At 57.2% G+C, this 21,794-nt stretch overlaps 1 protein-coding gene across 1 annotated transcript in view; it reads left to right on the forward strand.

The window, feature by feature from the left end:
- The window catches only part of ABLIM3 (actin binding LIM protein family member 3), a 55,938-nt gene that overhangs the window by 13,146 nt on the left and 20,998 nt on the right, over positions 1-21,794 (forward strand). The window contains exons 2-3 of the mRNA XM_059825635.1: positions 18,817-18,957; positions 21,272-21,455. Coding sequence (XP_059681618.1) covers positions 18,817-18,957; positions 21,272-21,455 — 325 coding nt within the window. The remainder of the gene's footprint in view (positions 1-18,816; positions 18,958-21,271; positions 21,456-21,794) is intronic.

Below are 21,794 nucleotides of genomic sequence, written 5' to 3' on the forward strand. Positions count from 1 at the left end.
AGTGGAAGAAGGAAGGTGCTGAATAACCTGGCCCCAGTCACACATCTATCCATCACCTTAAGGGTCTCTTCAGTTTGGGGTTTGAGAGCTGCCTCAGGGTGTGGGCAGGGCTCCTTGCAGCCTCCTGGGTCTCTAGCAGGGTGCTGCCTGCCCACACAGCCACGGGATGTCCCGCAGCGCAGCCTCAGGCTGCCTGCCTGGCAACTGGCAGGGGGGACATGCCATGTCCTGGAGGGACCCTTTGCTGGGATAGTTGCACTGGGGCCGACAGACAGCATCTCAGTGGTGCACTCAGTGTACACCCTGGGTCCCCTTGCTGAAGGTCATCCCAAGGTGAGCAGCCTAAAGGCAGCTCTCTTCCTCTTCTCTTCCACAATGCCTGTGCTTTCCCACCCCATCACTCCCTCTTGCCCCAGCCTTTGCTCCATGCCTTTAGGCTGTTTCCCTTTCCTTCTTTTTTGCTCCCCCCTTTTCTCTTTCCTTTTTCTCTGTTTCTCTCCTGTCAGCTTTGTTAGCCCTGGCTGTGTACTGGGGTTGCCATGGTGACTGCCAGAGCATCTCCGCATCCTGGAGTAGCGGTCCTGTGCTGGCTGTGGCCATGGGGAGTGGCAGGGCACCCTCCTGCGCCTCAGAGGGACCAGCTGCCCCCTCCTCCCAGGGGTGGAGGTCCCCGGGGACATTCCAGCAACACATCCGGGTGTCCAGGGAGAGGACAGGTCAGGACAGGGGGTGGCCCTTGCCAGCTCAGGATGGGGCCATGCAGCACCTTGTGCAGGGGGCTGGGGGAGGCACTGGCAGGGCTGGCTGTGTGGCACAGCTTTATTTGCCTCTTGCTGCCAGAACTGTTAATTTCCAATAAATGTTTTTAATGAGCGAGTGCTAGTTAAGGAAAACAGAGGAGCTGCTGCTGCCCAAGCAGTCCCTTTAAGTTTAATGGGGCACCACCACTTGCCAGCAGAGAGGAATATAAAACTATATAAATGCAAAGCTGTGCCCCAGTGCAGGACACGTGCACCTTCCTTCTTGGTCTTGGGAATAAGCTTCCTTTTCCCAGCCTAGGAGCCATGCCATTTCTTCTCTTGATACTATCACCTGTTGCCATGCAAGTGACTGCGGTGACTTGACCTTGCCTTGGCCAGGCTCAGGGTCCTAGGCTGCAAACCTCCCCATGTCTTGGGCGAAGTGCTGTCTGCATCCTAGACCCAGTCTTTCTCTGTGACATGTGGAGGACTAAGGCTGGCAGCGAGGACCTGGATGCATCCCCTGGCTGTGGTCTGGTGTTGGAGGACACAAGTGCAGCCATGGTTTGGAGGCAGAGTGTGGCTTGTGACTTTCTGGTGCTGCTTTGCAGACAACAATGTATCTTTTCAGTATTTGTCAGAGATTCTGTGCCCCTTTCATGAGATAATTAGGATGACGTGTTATTAGCTGATTACTGGGGAAATGTGTATTTACTGAGGATTTATTCTGGAAACAACATTAATCTCCTGTATAGTTGCTAAACCCCCATAAATAATCTGATTTTGATAATCAATTACTATTGTAACCCCCTCATAAATCTCAATTAAATGCACATTTAATTCACATAAAGATGCCAAATTTGCTTGTATGTTTCTGTCCTGCTGTTTGCCTCAGGCAGATGTCTATGTATGTGCAAGCTCAAGTCTGTTTATCAGACAGCCTGAAACCAGAATATGGTTTGCCAAGACGGAGTGGTTATGGTAACAGCAACACTCCTCTCCCATGGTCCTACCTGGAGAACCCAGCTCTTCCCGGTTTCCTGCTGCCAGAGTTGCTCAAACACAAGTGCATTGCAAACATCACTGTGCAGGGCCCTTCCCTGGCCATTGCCTTTGTGCTGGGGTTTGCAGTGAGGGGAGCAGGAGCAACCGCAGGAGACTGTGCACCTGGAGCAACCTGGGCTTGCCCAAGGCTCGTGGGTGTGCTTGGGGAGGGGCAGGGAGGAGAGCTGCAGTTGCCGAAACCCATGCAGAGGCTTTCAACAGCACGAGTCTGGGATGGAAACTGAGGTTGTCTTGGGCTTCGTTGGGTCCTGACCACCCTTGGGCCAGCCAGCGTGACTTTTCAAGCCTTTGTGCCAGTGGGTAGGTCAGAGGGGGAGGAAGCAGAGGCGTGCTGCAGGGAGGAGGTAGCTGGCCCTGGACTAGGGGGATGTGGTGCTGCCAGCTTCCTTCGAAGCTGGAGGGAGATTCCAGGCATCAGCTGTGCTCTGTTTGTTGTTGAGGCCATGTTCATTTACTTTACCCTCTTGTTTTTGCAAATAGTAGGCAGCTAGCTGCAGTGGTGCATGCCCCAGAGAGAGCTGCGCTCGTGGCAGAGCTCTGGAGGTGCTGGTGACATGGGCCCCTGCTGAGGGACCTGGCAGGAGCATGGCAAACCTCCTGCTGCCTTTCATGGCGTGGGGTTTTGGCCTTCGCCTGTGCTGCTCGGGTGCTGGCCCCTGCAGCTGCAGGGGCTGATGCTTTTTGGAGCGCAGCCTCCCTATCCCTGCTGCCTCTGCTGGGGCACCGGGAGTGACAGTTTAGGCTGTGATGGTCTCTGTGATGGGGACTGCACTAGGGGAGCGCTAAAAGAAACGATGAAGCTGTTCAAATTGCTCGGAAGACGTCTGCTAAGATCTCCTCCTGAGCCTGGCTGGAGCCCAGCCTGCTAATTATGGTGGTAGGGGAAATACACAAACATACAGATGGCAAGAAGAACAAAACCTGCTGTCTTTTAATATCGAAAGCTCTGTTTCTGACCAACTGAAACCGACACATGGCAGAAGCTAAACGCTAACAGCTTTGGGTGAGACCAGAGTGCCTCGCCAGCCCGCGCAGGAGCTCTTCAAGCCCTTGCAGAGCCCAGAGGGGGATCCGCCTCTCCCGGGGCAATGGGATGGACCCGAGCCTGCAGCAGCTGCCGGTGGAGGAGCAGGGAGGCCAGGCTGCAGTGGCAGCTGGCCATGCACGCCTGCGTGAGCACGCACCTACATGTGCTAGGAGACAGCCATGGGCAGGGCGTGCAGCTGCAGGCTGCCAAGAGCCACACACTGGCTCTGCTCTGGGGGTGGCCTGTAACTGCTCCAGCCTGTTTTGTCCCCGGGACTCCATAGTGCATCCCTGCGTTGCAGAGAGGGAGTTTCCTCCCTCAGAACCCACCTTTTGCCTCTGCTAGGTGGGTTGGGGCAGTGGCTTGCAGGGAGGCCTTAGATGCTGCCGTCAGGCACTTGTCACCACTGTTGGCCAGCCCCTCATCACTGTGCTCAGGGCTGCTGCTGGTAGGGGAGCATCCCCTCCAGGGTATCTTTCTGTAGACCCTTGCAGTGCCAAGGAGCTGGGCATAGCTTGTAAAAGATGCTCTGTCCCACTGGGCTTTACCCTAACCGCAGGCACTAAGGATGGGGTGGGTGAGGTGGACTTCAGGCAGCAAAGGGCTGGTGACATGGTGTTTTCTAGCGCTGTCCTAAGGAGCCTGTGGATTGGTGCGCTTTTCTGATGCCTTGCGCTGTCCTGCAGTGCTTGTGATGCCCCAAATCTGTTGGTGGCCATGGGGCTCTCCCTGGCGCAGTGCTGTCCACCACTGCACCCCACCACCCGCACAGCCCTGGTGCCTGCTGTGCTCCCCTCTCTGCCACCCATATGCATGGCCAGGTGTCTCAAATAAGCTCCACAGGGGGTGGGCACAATCTTTTTATGGCCACTTAAAGGCTCCATTTGCTACCTTTAACAGAATTAGAGTGGGGATCACAGTAGATTAGAAAAACAGTAAACACCCTCTGTGCTGCATGGCTCTTGGCTGCAGGGACCCTGCTAAGCCCTTCTCTGAAAGAGGGTTTGCACAGTTTTTGTGGGATGGTCTGTATTTATTGACTGCAGTTGTATGTTTTGTCTCTTCTGACCCCACGATTTGCAGGCAGGGTGATGGTTCAGCAGGGCTCCAAGGGGATGTGGCAGTGCCCATCACGTTGCAGCCCTGGGCTGTGTTGCCCCCTTCCTAGGAGCACAGCTGACGAGATCCCAGTTGTTTTAGAAAGCACCTTCCTAGGATATAAGAGCAGATAAAGGAATTTGGAGCCTGACAGGGAAGCTCCTGATGGTGTTTTGCTGCCAGACCTGAGCTGTAATTCATCCCCTGGAATGGGACTGGCTGGGGGGGCGGCTGGTCTTGAATCTCCTGTCCCTCTGAGCACGTGCTGATGGCATTGAGATTGCTCTGTAACATACACCCCTTCCATGCATCCTATTTATGGGGAGATTGTCCCCTCTGTGACGCCAGGGCTTGCTTTGCCAGCTGTCACCTCCAGTCCAAATTCCCATTTCATTGCATTAATATCTATATAGTGTCTCTGGATAGAGATTTGATTTCAGTTCCCTCCCTGAAGTAGAAGGAGTTAAAAATAGCAAATCCAACACCCCTCATTCCCTGGCTATGACGCAGTCTCCCAGGTTGGAGTTACAATGCCACTGTGAATATAATTTAAAATAAAATGAGTGTACTGCACTCTGCAGAATAGGAGAACAAGCTCCATCCTGGAGAAATTACATGGAGGAGTCTCTGGTCTTCCAACCTGTGCTTGCAAAAGGCAAGAATTTCTCTTCCTTGCAGTGCTTGTATTGGCCAGATAAATGATGCTACGCACAGAGCGATTAGTGGAGTAATACAGGAGGTGTTCAGCCCATCAGGGAATCAACTGATAGCAGAAGAAACCAGGAAAAAATTAGCTCAGTGCATTATGGTTTGGGGTTGTCTTTCTAGAGCATCACATGCAGACCACCTCACCAAGTATCGGCTGAATGCTAAACTGAATGATCAGGGCAGAGAAGTGCTGGACTCAGCAACACTGTGGTCCCTCTGAAATAGCAGGATGCAGGCGCGCGGGCTAACCGGGTGGATCCTCTCCCAGAAGTGGGTACCAGACTATGTAAGCAACAGTCTGCTGCAAGGTGGCGTGTTGCCAACCTGGCTCTATCTCGTCTAACGGGGCTGTTTCTCTGATCTGGTATAGAAAATCCTAAATCCCCACATTTTTTACTCTCAGACGCTGCCCTAGTTTAAAAATGCTGGCTCCTGGCTTGCTTTGTAATATTTTAAATATAGTATCATTTATTTTTTTGATGTATGCACCATATGTTTTGAAAACTGCAACAAAATCCATTGGGCTTGTGGGTGGAGGTTAAAGGGAAAAAGCATTTCCATACGGGAAGCCGCAAATACAAAACACAGCAGCAAACAGAAAATCCCTCCATGCATCAGCCAGAAATAAGCTCCTTTCTGTCCTGGCTGTCTCCGGCGGGTTCGTGTGCGTGCGAGGAACCAGCCTGAATGTTTCCATTGTGTCAGCTCCTGTCCTGGGCACCCTGGCACTGACTCCACAGCCCCCTCCAAGGCCCAGCGGGAGATGCCACTGTGTCAGAGACTATCTGACAGCTCCTTTTCCCTTTCCCTTCCTCAGAAAGCCCGTTTGCTGTTTTCTGTGGTGGATTTTTTCTTTTTCTTTTTTGGCCGAGCTGGATCCCTCCTGCTAAAGCTCATCCAGGCTGCTGCATCCCTGGCTGGCAGCGGTGGGTGGGCTTTGGTGGCGGAGGGGAGAGTCCCCCGGGCTCGCTGCACTCCCACGCAGCACGGACTGCCTCCCAGCATTGAACACAGCCTCTATTTAGTGGGAAATTTGGCCTCAGCAAAATGACGAGCTAATGGTTTTCATCTTTTGGCTAGGGCCTTGAGTTTAGTCTCTTCTACCCACGCACATCTGGCACTCCTTGACTCTAGGACCCAAGGGCCTCCTCTTGCATGGACCCCCCAAACCTGTCCAGCCTGGTTAGAGCAGAAAATAGCATTGTGTGGGCTGGGGCAGGGTCCAACCCCCAGCTGAGGTGCACTCCTCCTGTGTTCTTGCTGTCTGAGGCTGCTGGGTGAGCTGTTTGGCTGGCTGTAGCTCACCCACTTGTCACGCCTCATGAATAAAATCCGGGGGAAGAGACGGGCTCTGGCCAGTGCCTGGCTGCCAAGTGGGCTGCCTCCCTCGAGACCACCCTGCCAGGTCCCCTCCCCAGCCAGCATCACCCCGGGCGGGCAGGAGATAGGCTGGGGTGGCCAAGGGCAGCAGCGGAAGGATGAGGCTGGTGGGACCCACATCGTCATCAGGTGGCCTGAAGCTCCTGCCATCTCCCCGCTGGGGGTGGCAGCTCTGGTTTGGCCCTGCACCCAGAGGGTGGGTGGGATGGAGTGGCCATGTGTACTGAGGGAGGGGGGTGTCATGGGATGGTTATGGTGGAGGAGGGAATGTGGGGAAGGCTTTTGTATTTGCTCTTGCTCTGCAGCCTCTCTTTGCACTGGAGATTCAGGGCTGGGACTGTGTGTCACCCCATGGGGCATGCATGCCCTGGGGATGGCAGGGTCCAGCAGCAGGGCCGAGGGAGGCTGCTACCAAGGATTTGGCTACATGCTGCAGCGTGGTGTCCTGCAGAGAACAAGGCCTCGGGTGGTCCTCCTGCACCTGGGATCTGCGGAGGGCCCCCGAGAGCAGCCATGTGTCTCCTTCACTGATTGGGTGGGTTTCTGCTCGCCCAGATCCCTGTCCCAGGGTAGTTCTCACCCTGATTTGGGACCCAGGCAGATCTTGAGCCCAGCATGCCGTGGATGTGCGGCTCATCTGCCTCACACCCCCTCGCTCATACACAATTTATTTGTATCTATAGCAGCTCAGGCAAGATTTTTTAAGCTGAACCAGATGTAAGGATGAAATCCCATCTTCAGCCTCTCAGCAGGGACCCCTCCTTGCCTGCCTCAAATAAACCTTTCCACAGCCCAAAATGCTGATCTCTGAGACTGCTGCACATCTGCTGGGGAGGCAGCGGCCGGTGGGAGCCGCGGCAAACGCCGGCGGCGGGAGCAGCCCTGGCTGTATGCGGCAGGCAGGGGATGCCTCCGGTTGCGGGTCAGGGCTGGGACGCTGCAGAGGGATGTGTGCAGGGGCGAGAGGGCAGGAGTGTGTTTGTCGGTTCTCGCCATGTCCCTGACCAGATTGTTGTTTTTGTGTATAAAAGGGTGGGTTTTGTGCAGCGCCATAGGAGCCCAGTCTTGCCTCTCCTGGTGGGTGCCACGAGGGCTCTGGACCCGGAGGGCTGTGACCCCCCAGCGCAGGGCTGGGATGCACAGCACAAGGCTGGGGGCTCTCAGCAGCTCCCTGCTGGCTCCTGCATCTACATCACCCTGGGCTTCACTCCTGCTGCTTATTGCTTCATCAGACCTCCTAAATTGCGGCTGACCCTCTGAATCAAGAGGCAATCCCTCAAGAGAGACCTGTTCTGGCTTTCTGGGCCCGGATCCAGCATCTTAGCCTCCCAAGTGAAGAGCTGATGTGTGTGCATGCAGGTATCTGCTCGGGGTGTCCGAGACGGTGTTTCCCCTGCGGTGGTGGGGCACCTCTGTCAGCTGCTGGGGTGAGGGGGGGAGAGAGGAGTTCTGGGCAGTGCATGTGCTCTGCATTCGGCCCCTAGGGACGCCTGTTTGCTGTCTGCATCCTCCATCTCTCCCTCAGCTCACACACACGTGCCTCTCCCCGCCTCTCCCCCATGGCTTCACTGCTCCATTTTTCTTGAAAGCAAAGCAAATCAATAGTTGCCTGCACTCCCGGGCGGCTCCACGCAGCTCCCCGGCCCTTGTGCCATGCAGTCCGGTGTGCCACCACGGTGCCCTGCCCAGCTGCTGGCTCTGCACTGGCTCGGTGGCAGTCCCTGTACAGCTTGGCTGGGTCCCGGACCATGGGTGGCACTTGGGCTCCTGACCCCAGTCATGGGAGCTGCAGGGTGCTTCAGAGTGGCTCAATCAAGCTCTTCTCAGCCCTGCACATCCTGCAAGGAGTGCCATGTAGCACCCAAAGCCACCAGGCACCCAAGCTTGGGGTGAAAGTGCTTTGTGTAGGGACTGCAGGGTGGCTGCGGGGCGTCCAGTGGCACTGGGATCTGGTCCAGCTGTGCTGCAGTGGTGTCCCGGGGACCTGGAGGTTTGCTCATGGGGCCAGAGCAGCTCTGATCTGGTCTTCTCCACCCCTGCTGCACCTGATAACCCGTACAAGCCAGGGTGCTTTCCCAGCCAGGCTGCTCTTGCAGGGTGTGGGACACCCGGCAGAGCTGGCAGCATGGGTCACCTCGTAGCCGTCAGGGGATGGAGACACGTATCCCATGTGCTGAGGGAAGCATCTCGCTTCCCAGTGCTGCTAGTCCCAAGTTGCTGGTGGGGGCTTCACACCACTGCAGTGAATCTGGATAGAAATTGCATGGCCAAATGCAGGAAAACTTTTCTTGCCTGGGCCACAGGCAGCTGCACCAGCAATGAGCAGTCCTGCTCACCCCAAAAGCATGCTTGGGACTGCCATGGTCCCTGCTGAGCCCGGTCTCTGGCAGCCAAGAGCCTTGGCTCCGGGCACTGCAGCCAGGGTCAGCCATGCGGGTGGCTGCCACTCCTCAGCTTCACCACTGGGGCGGCTCCCCCTTCACTGGGCTATCTTGGGACTCCTTCATGAGTCTGACTTCGTGTCTGAGCAGGGTGTGAGCTTCAGGGCTGTGACTAGCTAATGTCCTCCACAAAGATTTTAAGAGGAAGAAGGAAGGCAGCCACCTGGCTTGCAGAGGAGCGGAGCATCCTTGCTCCTACCTGGGAATGGGGCAGAGGGAGCTGCTCTGAACTGTCCTGCCAGAGCCATCCTGGGGCAGGATCCAGTACCAGCCCTCCAGCGCCTGGGGACTGCTGTGCCATCCCCTCCTCTTCGGCATAACTCCCTGCTCCGGGCTTGCCACAGCTCTGGCCCTGGGCAGCCATGCATTTCAGCCATTATTAATTAAAATGCAATCTATCATTTCTCTTCCTCTCCCCAAGACGCCAAGAACTGCTAAAATATTCTCAGGGATAATAGGGAGGGGAATTAAATAGTTACTGTGAAATTTGAGCTGTGCCTTTTGGAGATTTATTGCTGCTCCTAGAGCCTGCAATTCCCTCTTGAGTACTACGTCTCCAGCCCCACACTCGGTGGAAATACCATGCCTGCCTGGGAGACTGGGCATGCCACGTGAGATGTACAGGCAGCTGCAGCACGTTCAGCCTGCATGCAGATGTGGTATACCAAGTGCTGGGGGATCTCTTTTCCGCGAACCGTCGGAGGAGCTGAACTCATCTCTGACCTGCATGGTTATCTGCAGTACTTGGTGTCAATTCTGGGATGCAGCCTGAGGCCCCGATGGGACTGGCACTCTGGGTGTGATACCGCATGTTAGGATGAGAAAAGCAATATTGCTTGTGGAGAGCAGCTCCTGGAGCACGTGCGGTTCTGGGGGCAGAGGCAGGCAGCAACTAGGAGGATTTTGCCTGCAGCTCTGAGCGCTGTGCCCAGGAGGGTGACACAGGGGGAGCAGCCCCAGCCCCTGCCAGATGCACAGCCTTCCTTCTCCCACAGCACCCAGTTCTTCTGTTCCTCCTGTGAATTGCCGCTGCGGGGGGGCATGCGCAGGGTGGGGAGCAGCTGGCCCAACTCAGGGGGGCTGAGCATCCCACAGACCCTTCTTGGAGGGGATGAAATGGGAGGAACTGCCTGGTTCTGTCTCTCATTGCAAAAAATCCCAAAATCCCATTGCATCCTGGTTGGGGGGCAGCTTGGGCCTGGTGCAGGGACGCAGGCTGCCACCCACCCTCAGGGGTCCTGCTTACACCCAGTTTGGGGGTCTGTGGAGCCCAGAGCTCTTCTGGGAGGGGCTGCCGTGATGTCTGCAGACAGGCAAACATGCTAGCACCACACGTCCCGGCTGCAGTTGCAGTTCAAGGAGATCTTGTTGCCATGACAAGCTGTACAAGTATTATCTGGGAAAAAAAGACCCCGGCAGTGCTTATTGGAGATGGGAGAAAAGCAGTCAGCGCGGAGGGCACATACATACCACACAAGCCATGCACTAATGTGACTGCAAGCACGTGTGTTCAACCGCACCCGTTAAGCTCCTTCTAATGTGTGTTATCTTCCAATGTTACAACCCCAAGACCTCCTGCCTTACTCCAGCCCCCTCCCTCGCTGTGTGCCCCCCGAGCTCCCATGCATAGGGGTGCACAGCCGCACTCCTGGCCCCTTGCCCTCCTCCAGCCCCCATGCGGCCATCCCAGCAGGGCCCTTGCAGGAAAGGGAAGGTATCAGCGAAGCTCTCAAGAAGATGCCAGCCCCATGCTGCAGCACTTTGCCAGGCACTGGAGGCTTGGGCCCACCAAGCCCTCTACTTCTTCATTTATTTAGTAGCTGGGGCTGGTGAGTGACGATTAAAGGGTGGTTCTGTGCTGGGAAGTGAACGCTGTTAAAATCCCCAGTGCCTCTGAGCAAGCGCTGCTACCAGTGTGAGAGCATCAGTAGCAGCGGGTGCAGCCCAGCTCCAGGCACCCACGCCATGCCACAGATCAGCATGGGGCTGGGGATGCTGTTTAGGCTGTGGCAGGATGCCATGCTTGTCCTCCTTCCATTGCCTTTTGAGTGATGAAAGGATCTCTTTCCTCAGACAATGACACTTGCATGAGTGGTGCTCTGGGCGTGACTGAGTCGCTGCGACCCTGCAAATGAGGATGCCATGCAGCCAGTGCAGGCTTGTTCCCTGTGGTGCTCCCTGGCCACTGCTGGGCTGGGTGGTTGGGAGTTTTTGGGACAGCACGCTCCCTGGCTCGCTAGCTCCGGGCAGCCCAGGGAATAGCTGTCAGGCTGGGGAAGCTCAGGAACACTACACTAGGCTTTCTGTTGTCACGCTGCTCTGCACTGAGGTCTTTAAATTTCCCTACAGCTGCAAGAACTAGAAGAGCAACTTTTCCCTCTTTTTCTTGAGAATCTGGAGAAATCACAATTGCAGCAGTTGGCGCTTTCAGCAAATCAGGGACATCCTGGGGCCCCTCGCCCAGCACACCCCACAGCCCAGCTGGCAGTGGGGCTGGGGCTGGGTGGTGGTAGGGGGGTTCCCTGTGGAGGTTGCAGGTTTCTGCAGGGGAGCAGGTAAAACCTGCTGCAGCCTCAGCTGGCAGCGGCAGCAGGGTCTTTGGGTTTCCCCAGCACGTTATGGCCCTGCCTGGGCCGCCCGCACTGGGGAAGTAAACATCCTGCAGGCAGGCATGGGCAGCTGCCGGCAGTCGGGTCAGCACGGGGAGACAATCACCGGCTTCCTCAGCGCTCACGTTTGGAGAATAATTTCCATGAACGCAGCCAGAAATGAACTCTGTCGCGCAGACAGGCCCCTCACTATTCACTGTTCCGTCTTTTTTTCCTTCTTCCTTCTATCTGCTTTCTTTTTCTCCTTCTCTTCTTCCTTCTTTCCCCTTCATCACCTCCAACTGTTTTTGGCCTCCCTCCTCTCTCTTTTCAGAGTGGCAGCAGTGTATCCCTTGCACAGACCAGGTCCCACCCCAGCACATGGTCCTGCCATGCCTGTGCTGTTAGCATGAGGCTTTGGCACCCATTTGGGTACCTTCCCATGTCGCCTGGCCAGCCACAGTGGCTGCCACTATTCGAGTCTGCGTGACAGTGACAGTTTGCTGCCTCTTCCCAGCTCCAGCTTGACATGAGCTCTGGGGAACCCCCCTCAGCACTGGGGAACCCTCCAGCACTGGCTGCTTTGCTTCCTAGCGCAGTGCTGGGAGCTTGGGGAGTAGAGCAAGAGGAGAAGCTGGTTCTGCCCGCCGCACACCCCGGCCCTCCATCCTTCCCGCCTGCCATCCTGCCGAGGCAGGGCGTGAGCCTTCGAGCATCCGAGGTTCAAACCCGCAGTGAGCCCCAGGGTCGGGGGCTGGAGCGGGGCCAGGGTGTGCATTTGAGCTCATTAGGAGCCTGTTGCAGTGGTTTTGCCCGGCTGCCAGCCCTCCCGGGGGAGGCAGCAGGTGGGGGGGGCACAGGCGGGCCGGGCGGTGGCACACAGCAGATGGGGAGCAGCGAGGGTGCTGCAGGGTGGGAGCACGGGACTGGCACCCCTGCCCTGCATCCTTGACCTACCTCTGCAAAGAAGGGACTTGCACAGAGCTTAGCCAGGAAGGATCGAGCAGCCATTATCCTCTGTGATGAGCCACACTCATTCAGGTCCTCCCCATGATACCCAGCTAAAGACGACTCCCTTCCCCGTGTGATGCTGGTGCTGGCCCAGCATCACCGTCCCAGCCCCGTCCTGCTGCCAGCAGCCACGTGCCCTCACCCGCACTGGCATCTGCCACCGCAGCTCCGCTGGCTGCCGTCCTCGCGACACCCACGTCATGTTTGTGGCCTGTGTCACGCCGAGGGAGGTGATGCAGTGCGGGAGTGATGGCGGTGCGGGGCAAGGGGATGGTGTGAGGCAGGTAGAAGCAATAATTGGTCATGATCTAATTAGGGACACCTAGGGCTAGATCAGGAGCTGTGACACAGCGGAGGGTTTTTAGCCGTAAGCTGCAGATGGCTCTGCCTGCGAGCTGGGAGAGGAGAGGCTGGTGTGGACTTGCCAGGGTTCATAATCTTGCCGGCACAACACTCTGTGCTGACTAACAGGACTGTTTTCTGATGGTTTGGAAATACCTCAGTGCCTGGTCTGTGTAAGGCAGGTGGTCCCTGTTGCTCCCAGCCCATGCCCCCTACACTGCCCCACTCCCTCCCCGCCTTCCCTTGCCAGTGCCCGTCACAGCCCACTCCTGCGCTGCACGTGTGGGGACAGCAATGTATGCAATGCAAACATTGGGAGAAGCAGCCGAAGCTGCTCCAGGCTCAAACTATCCCACAGCAGATCTGTGGTACCTGCCCTCAGCCCGTTCCTTTATCAGGAGTACCTGGCCTGCCCCAGCCTAAAAACCTAAATATTAAGTAAGGAATCGTGCAACACTTCTGGATTTTACTTAGGGGAAAGATCAGAAGACAAAATATTTTGACCAAAGGTAAATATATAATTTTCTTCTTGCTCAAAATGACTGTTTTCTGCAGAAGCTCGATGGAAAGCAATGGCCAGCTGCCTGAGCACTGAGATGGCCGTGCAGATGTCAGAGCAGTGTCAGGTTTGCCACTGGAGCTGAGCACCCTTCCTCTATTTCAGGGGTAATTCGGCTGATCTTTCAGCTGGGCCACCAGCATGGCAGGGTGCACATGCCCAGATTGTGCCCCTTACCCGGCTATCTGCTGCCGACAGCCCCCAGCGCCTTTCCACACTGTCACCTTCTTGGCAGGGAGCTTGGGCGGGCAAGCAGCCGTGGTGCCCAGAGCAGGCTCATTCCTGCGCTCCGGGGTCGGAGGCAGCCCTGGCAGGATGGCCGGCTGCAGCTCTCCCTGTGCCGCCTGCAGCACCAGCATCATTTGGCTCTGAGCCCACCTTTACCTTCCTCCCCAAAGGTGTTTTTATGGCCATGGCCAAGCTGTTTGGCCACTGCGGGATGGCAGGCAGAAGCCCTCAGCACTGCTGCTGATGAGAAACCCATATCCCGTGACCACTGGAGCTCCCACCCTTCCTCCCCAGCCACTCTCTGGACGCAGCACAGCTCCCGCCTGGAGGGGAAATCCTCCCCCTTGCCCTCGCCTCCCGCAGGGCTCAGAGCCAGCCGGGTTGCCCTGCATCCCTGCTGGGGCAAGAGGATTTGGGGTTCAGGCTCCCAGCGCACCACCTCTTCCTCCGCACATCCCAGCGGGGGTTTCTTCTGTGCCCCCTTGCTCTCCACCCCCAGCCCGGCACATTGTGTCCCATCACCGGTCCTTCACCCCAGCCTCTCCCTCAGCCTCCAGGCTTCCAGCAAAATTCCTTTCTGGCCAGTCATTGCCGCCCCTCGCCTCGACACCTCCAGGGCCGGCGCGCTGGCGGGGCCAGGCTTCCTCTTCCTGAGCCGCCCCGGCCCCCGCTGCATTCCTGGCCCCCTCCTCGCCTTCACCCAGTGTCGTGGCATTGGCCCTTCCCTAGGGACACGAGGGTCTGCCAGCCAAGCCTACCTCGGGGTTTGGGTGCCCAGCAGGGCTGCCCAGCTCCCCTCACCCTCCCCGCGGGAGCGCATCCTGCACGCACCCTGTGCTATACTGGTCCCGCCACCCCCAGTGGGCTTTTGCAAGAGGATGATTTACAGCCCCAGTTAACGCAGGGAGCGTGCCAAGGATCACTGCGGTGAATCACTCACTACAAGGCAGAGGGGAGGAGTGGGAGGCAGCGGCTGCTGGAAGGGGGCTCAGCCCCATGGAGGTGTGAGGACTCTTGACAGCATCGTCTGCTCCAACACACTGCTGCTGCTCCCCCTTGCCTCCTGGCATCTACCCCAACACAGGTCTTACCCAGGCACACACCCAGCACCGCCTGGAGCTGGACCTCATGCTGACACCCACAGCACCCAGCAGGGACATCTCCCCTACATGCAGCCAGCACCCACTTGCTCACACCTCAGTGCACATGCCAGCACTCAGCCCCAGCAGCGCAGCATCCCATCCCATCCCATCCCATCCCATCCCATCCCCTAGCACCCACCTGCCTCAGCTTCCCACAGCAGCACCTCCTCTCATTATTAATTAAAGGATGAATGCTTTGCTTTTCCACAGTTCCCTTCACCTGTGGCTCTCCGAGCATTGTGCAAATATTAATTACTGGTAATTAATTAAATCAGACCTCCCCATCCCCCTGTGGAGATGCTGTCTCATAAACATGCTGATAGCAAACACGGTGTCAGGGCAGGCTCTCTGAGCTGAGTGGGAGCTTCCAATTACCTGTTGCTAATGATGCAAACCCCACCTGCAACAGTTTCTACCTAATTGACCTTCCTGGAGGGCTAATGGGCTGGGAGAGGGAGATAGGTGGGAAACCAGCAAGACCTGGTCTGATCCCAGTAAGGGATGATGGATGGATCTTCAAAAAATGCCTCTGGGTGTCCTGTCCCTTGTCGCTTATGCTCCTGGGAACTTGGTCCTGGTTTGCTGCTGGTAGGACGTGTGGCTGTGGTACGTGGGGCTGCCTGGGGGGGAGGTGGGGGCCCAAGCAGCTGGTGGTGTTTGCTTTGTGTCAGCCTTTCAGCACTGAGCCATCCTGGGGGGCTGTGCCCTGTTATTTGCGTTGGTGTTGAGCTGCCATCCCTCCAGGGTAAATGGGGATCATCTCCCATCAGCTTTCCCTCCTGAAAGGCTCAAAGCATTTCAGAGGCAGTGTAAGGGTTCAGCATTCCCCTGTCTTGCTGCTCTGTGGTGGAGGGCTGGGATGCTGTGCAGGAAGAGGACAGGAAGGCAAAGGAGGTTGTTGACCTTCCCAAGGCGGAAGGTGGGTGCTCTGGGAATGAAGGAGGGGGATTGCCCGGGATGCACAGCAGGAACCTGCAGATTGCTCACTGCAGCATGGCTTGGAGGATCTCTTGGGCAAGGTCCCTCCACCCTCCTGGGGGACAAAGCTCCTCTACGCAGCCTTGGGCATTGTTTGGGGGCACCGTCTCTCCCCCCACCCAGGTCGCAAGCTCTCTTGCTTGCGTATGGCTGCTGCTGTCTGTCCGTAAGACTGCGCAGGGCACCCAATCCCTGACCGGAGGTGCCACCTTAATCCAGATCAGTGGGAAATCTGTTGCGTGCCCACGCAGCCCCGTGCGGCAGCTCGCTGCCCGGCTGTGGCCACAGCGGCTCCTCGGACTCTGCAGATCAAGTGCCAGCCGGGACATGGGGGCAGCCCTGCAAGAACCCGGCCCTGGGCAGCCTTTTGCACTGCACTGTGGAGCACAAATGCGTTAATTGCCGAGCAAAGCCAGCTTAATTTCCCGCTCTACACGCAAAAGCGGGAGCAAACTGGGGGGAGATTAAGGCATTCCTTGGGCGGCTCCCACCCCCTCACCCCGACTGCTGTATCTCAGCCTGCGAGGCCACTAATGCTACTTACGTTATTACTGGATTATTTTGGTGTAATGAGCTTTGCCCTGCTCAGCTGTCCCCCTGCTCAGGGGTGTTGTGATGTGTAATACTTCCTGCGCAAGGCCACGAGGCGGGCAGCTGCCTGCTCAAAAACAAGCAGAGCCCCAGCAAAACAATGCATTAATGTTCCCAGAGCAAAATTCCAGCATGGGCCGGAGGTTAATCACAAATCAGGGAGCTTTTGGCTTAGTGCTGAACAAAGCCAGCAGGCAGGAGGGCAGCAGTGCCCTAAGCTGGGTCCTGACCCATCTCCATGGGTACAAATAGGAGCGACCATATGGGTTTCATCTCTGCCAGTGGTGTAATGCAGCTATAAGCATCTCTTCCATCCTCGACTCCTTTTCCTTTGCCTTCTCTCCCATCAGTCTTGCCAGTGCAGGGGCTTGGCAATGTGTTGCTATGGACACCAAGAAGTTTCCCCTAGAGACCAGAAGCCTGGAATAAGTGATGCCTGCATTTTCTGCCATTGATTATTATTTTCTTCCCTGTTTTTATTATTAATGTTTGTTTAAGCGTTGATTAATTCCCAGCCTTTCACCCCACCTCCCTCCTGCTTTTCTCTCTGAGCTTTGTGGATTGCCATGGCTGCATCCCAAGGCTTGGCTTCTGCTTTGTTCTCGGCGAGGGTGCGAGCATGGGGTGCGTGGGAGGAAGTTTCAGTGCTGTAACTCCTGCTCTGCTGGAGACCCCTACAGAAGAGATCCCCCCATTTATTCCAGCCTCGGGAGATCCTGTTGGGGTCAGGCCTGGGTCCCCACAGACTGCTGCAGAGTTCGTGGGCGCCCACCAGCAGCAGCCGCCACCGCAGGAGGTCCTTCCTAGGGCTTGTGCCTCCCTACAAAACATACCTGCAGAAGCATGGGTGGGGGTACCCTGCTCCCTTTACAGGTGTCCTCCTTCGTATTTGGGACACAGAATCACACAGAATCACTAAGGTTGGAAAAGACCTGTAAGATCATCAAGTCCAACCATAAAAAAAAAAAACTAAAAACCCCAAAAAAACCCAACCACACACACACCCACAAAAAAACCCAAAACCACCCGTAAACCACAAAACACACCACAACCCACACCAAGGGACCTCAAGGTCATATAGATCTAGACTAGTTAGTGTTTCTGCTGGTCTGAGCTCCAGGCCTGACTCCCATTTTATAACTCCTCTGTTGGCACTGCAGTACCCTTTAGTACCTCAAGTGCCTCTCTTGGCCTCTGAGAGCTCTTGGCCTGCAAGAGCACGGTCAGGAGGGAAGTCCCAGCAACTCGTGGAAGTTCACGTCAAGGCTGGAGCCTGAGCTTTGCAGGGGGGCTGAGGGGCACTCATAGGAAAGCACCTCGGCTTTCCTTGCAGCCCTCAGTTGGACTTGGCAAGGCAGCCAGTCCCCAGCAGCTCCAGTCCCGCAGGTTTACGGCCCCGGGGGATGGAGCAGTGGTCAGGGAGGGACAGCCCGTTTCCCCAGTGGCAAGCAGTGCTGCACGTCCATAGAGCGTGTCTCTGGGCACGCTCTGGGTATGGGATGGGATTTTACTGTGAGTCAGTCTCAATGTCATTTTGACTCCTCTTTCTTTGCTTTTGAAGCCAATAATGGACCGTTTCTGTTCCCTGTCACACGATCTGCCCCATGGTGAACGAGGAGCCTCTCTGATGAGTGATCTCCTCTCTCCTGCGCCCCTTCCTCCCTGCTCTGGAGGGAGTTCACATACCAGGTTTCAATCAGCTGCTTCTCTTGTTCCTGGGAATGCAGTTCAGCACTGGGTCAGAAAGTCTCTGGTCCATTGAAATCCTGCCCTTTGCTGCTTGATATGCCCAAATTGCAACTTCCTCTCTAAATCTTACAGCAAACAAGTCCTTTGCTGCTTGGCCCCTGCCTGCAGTGGTTAGCATGGTGTCAGGCAGCCCAGAGCTCCTGCGAGCAGCCCGTGCACTTGCAGGTGGGGCAGGGAAAGCAGGAGCTGCTCGTTAAAATGTTTTCTGTGTGTGTTTGGGGATTGTGCTGAGGCAGCAGAAAGACCCCCTGCTCTGTACGGTTCCTCCCCTGGAGTGTGGGGTGAGGCTGCAGAGCATCAGCCCTTCACGGTGGTTTGCAGAGCTGCTGGGGGGGGATGAGGAGTGGAGGTGAGTCCCAGGACCATCTGCAGCAGGAGAAGGTCGGCTCTTGCCCATAGCTCTGGGAGAGCCATGTCGCTCTCCCCTCCCTTGCGGCCCCTGGCTCAGAGCAGAGCCTGCACGTGCCACGGTGCTGCTGCGGAAGGAGCAGCGAGGCTGGGATGCCGCTCCTCACCAAGGAGGTGAGAGTCCCACCAGGGCCAAACACTCAATTGCTGTGATGTTTGAAAGCTCCTTGAAAAATGACTTCTTCATCCAGTTCCTAACCAAACAAGTGGAAGCTCCAAAAAACAACAGTTCCTTCCCATGCTGCTGCCAAATCAGTGCTCGCTGGTGCGTTTCTGAGTGGGTCAGCAGCAAGCCCGAACTGCCTGAAGGCTGAGCAGAGCAGAGCTGGTCCCTGCATTGTCCTTCTGCACCTGCTTAGGAGATAGGAGAGCATCCAGGGAGCTCTGCATGGCTTTGGGGAGATGGTGCAGATGACCTGGTTATCCGTGCAGGGACAGGGAGCAGTGCCTGGGCACTTGCGCTGGACAGCTCTTAGGACCAGAGGCCTGTGAGCCAAACATGGGTAGCGGCTCTTTTGTGGGGACAGGGAAATCCCAAATGCAGGCAAGGACGTGTACCCAGCTCAGAATCACCGGGCGCTGGCACGGACTCGGCTGTCCTTTGCCCTTAGTGATGGCCTGACGTCTGGCTGCTGTGTCGCAGTTGACGGAGGGCTCTTCTGCAGCTGCCCAGCCGAGGTCAGTGCCACGATACCTGGCTGTGTCCTGAATGCTAACAGACCCTTCCTCTCTTTCGCTTTTCCCTCCCTCCTTTCTGCCAGCAGTTCCCTATCAGCAAAACCCGTACACCCCCGGGAGCAGCTCCACCGTCATCCAGTGCTACCGCTGCGGGGACACCTGCAAGGGCGAGGTGGTGCGCGTCCAGAGCAATCACTTCCACATCCGCTGCTTCACCTGCCAAGGTAGGACCGTGCCACATGAAGAGGTGGTGGCCAGGTTGCCCCACAGCCCTGGGTGCAGTCTGGAAAGCAGAAGGCTGGGGACAGAGCTACAGAGATGTGGTCACACACCCCGGGGGTGGCAGCTTCCCGCAGGGGTGGATGTGGCGCAGCACAGGTGGGGAGGTAATGGCATGGGCCTGGCATAGTGTGGGCAATGCCCCTGCGTGATGCCAGAGCTGGCAGGCTGTGAACAGGGGTGGCCGAGACCTGGGCACTGTCATTACCCTCAAGCTGCCTGAATGCCAACAGCCCCCACTGCACTGGTCCCAAACATACCCACGGCCCATCTGTAATCTGAGGGGGCCACCACATCCTTCAGCCGCCTGCCTGCCCCCAAACTGGGAGGAGGAGGAGGTGTTGCCAGCCTGGCTGAGAGGCAGCGAGGTGGGGAACACGCCCAGAGCGGCTCCTGGCAGGGCTGGGGGCGGGTGACGGATCGCTGCCACCCGCGCGTGGGATGCGACCAAGGTGCTGTGGGATGCCATGTGCTGCAGTTGGGGCTTGGCAGCCCCCAGGGGCTGGCAGAAATACAGGAGAGAGGTTGCTTGAATCCTCCCTGAGCAGAAGAGAAGAGCTGTGGAGCTGTAAAAGCTAACGGCCCAGAGCTGACGCTGAAGGGCTCCTTGGTGTGTTTATTAAAGCAGCCGCTCTCAACCAGGCCAGTGGCTGCTTCTGTAGGTTGTAAAGCGTCCCATTGCCAGGGCTTTTTAAGGGTCTCTGGTCTTCCAAGCTCCCAGTACCTTGTGCTAAGCAGGACATAAATCCCTGTCCCCTTGGCCACGCTTTGCTGCTCCTTCCCTGGGGATGGAGGGTTTGGCTGGAGGGGACTCTTCCCCTGGGCTGTCACCACCCCTGCTGCAGCCCTGTCCCCCATGCCATGGGTAGCCCCAGATCTCTGGAAGGGGATGTGGGCCCCAGGTTGCTCTCAGGGCTGACCTACAGATGCAGGGCACTGTGCCAAGCCCCTTCCCGGCACGGTGTGCGGGATGGAGCAGGAGCTTCGCATCCAGACAAAGGGCTCAGACAGCCACCAGCTTCAAAGGGGCTAGGAGCCGGCAGGGAGAGCTTGGCAGTGCTCGCCTGATTTCCAAGTGAAAGGGAATAAATAATGAGAGGAAATCCTCCTGTCTCACCTTCCCTCACAGCTCTTACCCCCTGCCACCTCTAGCTGGCTGCCGCCAGCTCCCACGTCAGCCCCACAGCTTGTCCCTGACATGTCCCTGGGAGCCTGGCACAGCTGGTGCACCCCCTGGGGATGTACTCTGGGTCCCACAGCAAATGGGGCCCAGACCTGCCTCGTTTTTTCTTGCTTCTGCTTCCTGATGCTGTCCCAGAGCTGGGGGCCTCTCCCTCCTCACTGACAAGGAAGCACTGGCAGGCTGTTTTGGAGAGCAGTGGGTGCTGGCCCCATACCCCCCGGCAGTCTGCCCGCAGCTCCAGGGAGCAGCTTTGCCAGGACAGGTGATGAACGTTGTGCAAAGGTCCCAGGACCTGGTCCCTGTGCCACTCCTGAGGTGCCTTCCAGGGTCAGATGCTCTCGAGGTGTCTCTGTGGATGGAGAAGACGTAGGAGGGAAATGACACTAAGGGCCAGGGCTTGCCGTGTCTCGTTGGATTACTCTGATGGGCTCTGCACCACCCACGGTTCCCACAGCAAGGAAGGAAGCGAGGTTGGGCTGGACACCTATGGAAAAACAAGCAGTGAGAGTACCAATCCCAGTGTGTCCCAGGACTTGTTCCCACTAGGGCATGACTTCATGTCCAGACCAGGGAATAGAGGTGGCTCATCATTGAGAAGGCCATGCCCCAGGGCGTTGAGAATATGTCTCCCCAGCTGTCCCTAAGGCATGCCCAGCTCTTTGCCAGTCCTGTTCTCGGCTTCCTGACACCATGAGAGTGTCAAACGAAGGGACGGAGCCCCATCCGGGAGGAGATGCCACGGGCCTTCCCGGGCTCTCTGTGCATGGTGAGTGGGGGCTGCAGGGGTTCCCTTCCCAGCGCTGGGCTTTCCTCCGGGAGCACCCAGCCCTGGCTGGCTGGGCACTGCCATCCCGCACCCCGCCACAGCCCAACACTGACATCTTGTGGTGCTGGGGGAAGGTCCCGGCGCAGCTGGTGGGAAGGGAAACCCTCTGAGATACCTGCAGAAAGCTGTCTTCAGGCATGCCCTGGGACGGCTGCTGGAGAGGCAGCAGAGGTGGGCTCAGAGATGCCGGCCGAGCCCTGGGGCTGGACCTGCCCGCTGCCCCCTTGACGGGTGTGTGTCCTCCCCACAGTGTGCGGCTGCGACCTGGCCCAGTCGGGCTTCTTCTTTAAGAACCAGGAGTACATCTGCACCCACGACTACCAGCAGCTCTACGGGACCCGCTGTGACAGCTGTGGGGACTTCATCACTGGAGAGGTCATCTCTGCCCTGGGAAGGACCTATCACCCCAAGTGCTTCGTCTGCAGCACCTGCAGGTGAGCTGAAGCCATCACCAAGGGTGCATGACCCCCCTGCAGAAGCCCTGTACAGCCCTTGGCTGTGCACCAGGGAGAGGGCTGTTCGTTAGCCCGCAGCCCCTCGTTCCCTGCTCTGCACTGCAGCAGGCACCTCCTCTGCATTTTCTTAGTGGAAACCCTTGGGAGGCAATGAAATAGCTCCAACCCTTCCCTTTGCAGCCTGGAGACCTGCCTTAATGCCTGCCTTGGTCCTCCTGCCCCAGCGCATGTGCACACTCACTGCCTCCCCTTGTAGCCCTTGCCTGGAGTTCCTCTGCTCCCCAGCACCATGGGTCCCACTGGCCCCTGGGGAAGGAG

The sequence above is a fragment of the Gavia stellata genome, chromosome 16 (assembly GCF_030936135.1).
Source record: "Gavia stellata isolate bGavSte3 chromosome 16, bGavSte3.hap2, whole genome shotgun sequence".
Classification (NCBI taxonomy): domain Eukaryota; kingdom Metazoa; phylum Chordata; class Aves; order Gaviiformes; family Gaviidae; genus Gavia; species Gavia stellata.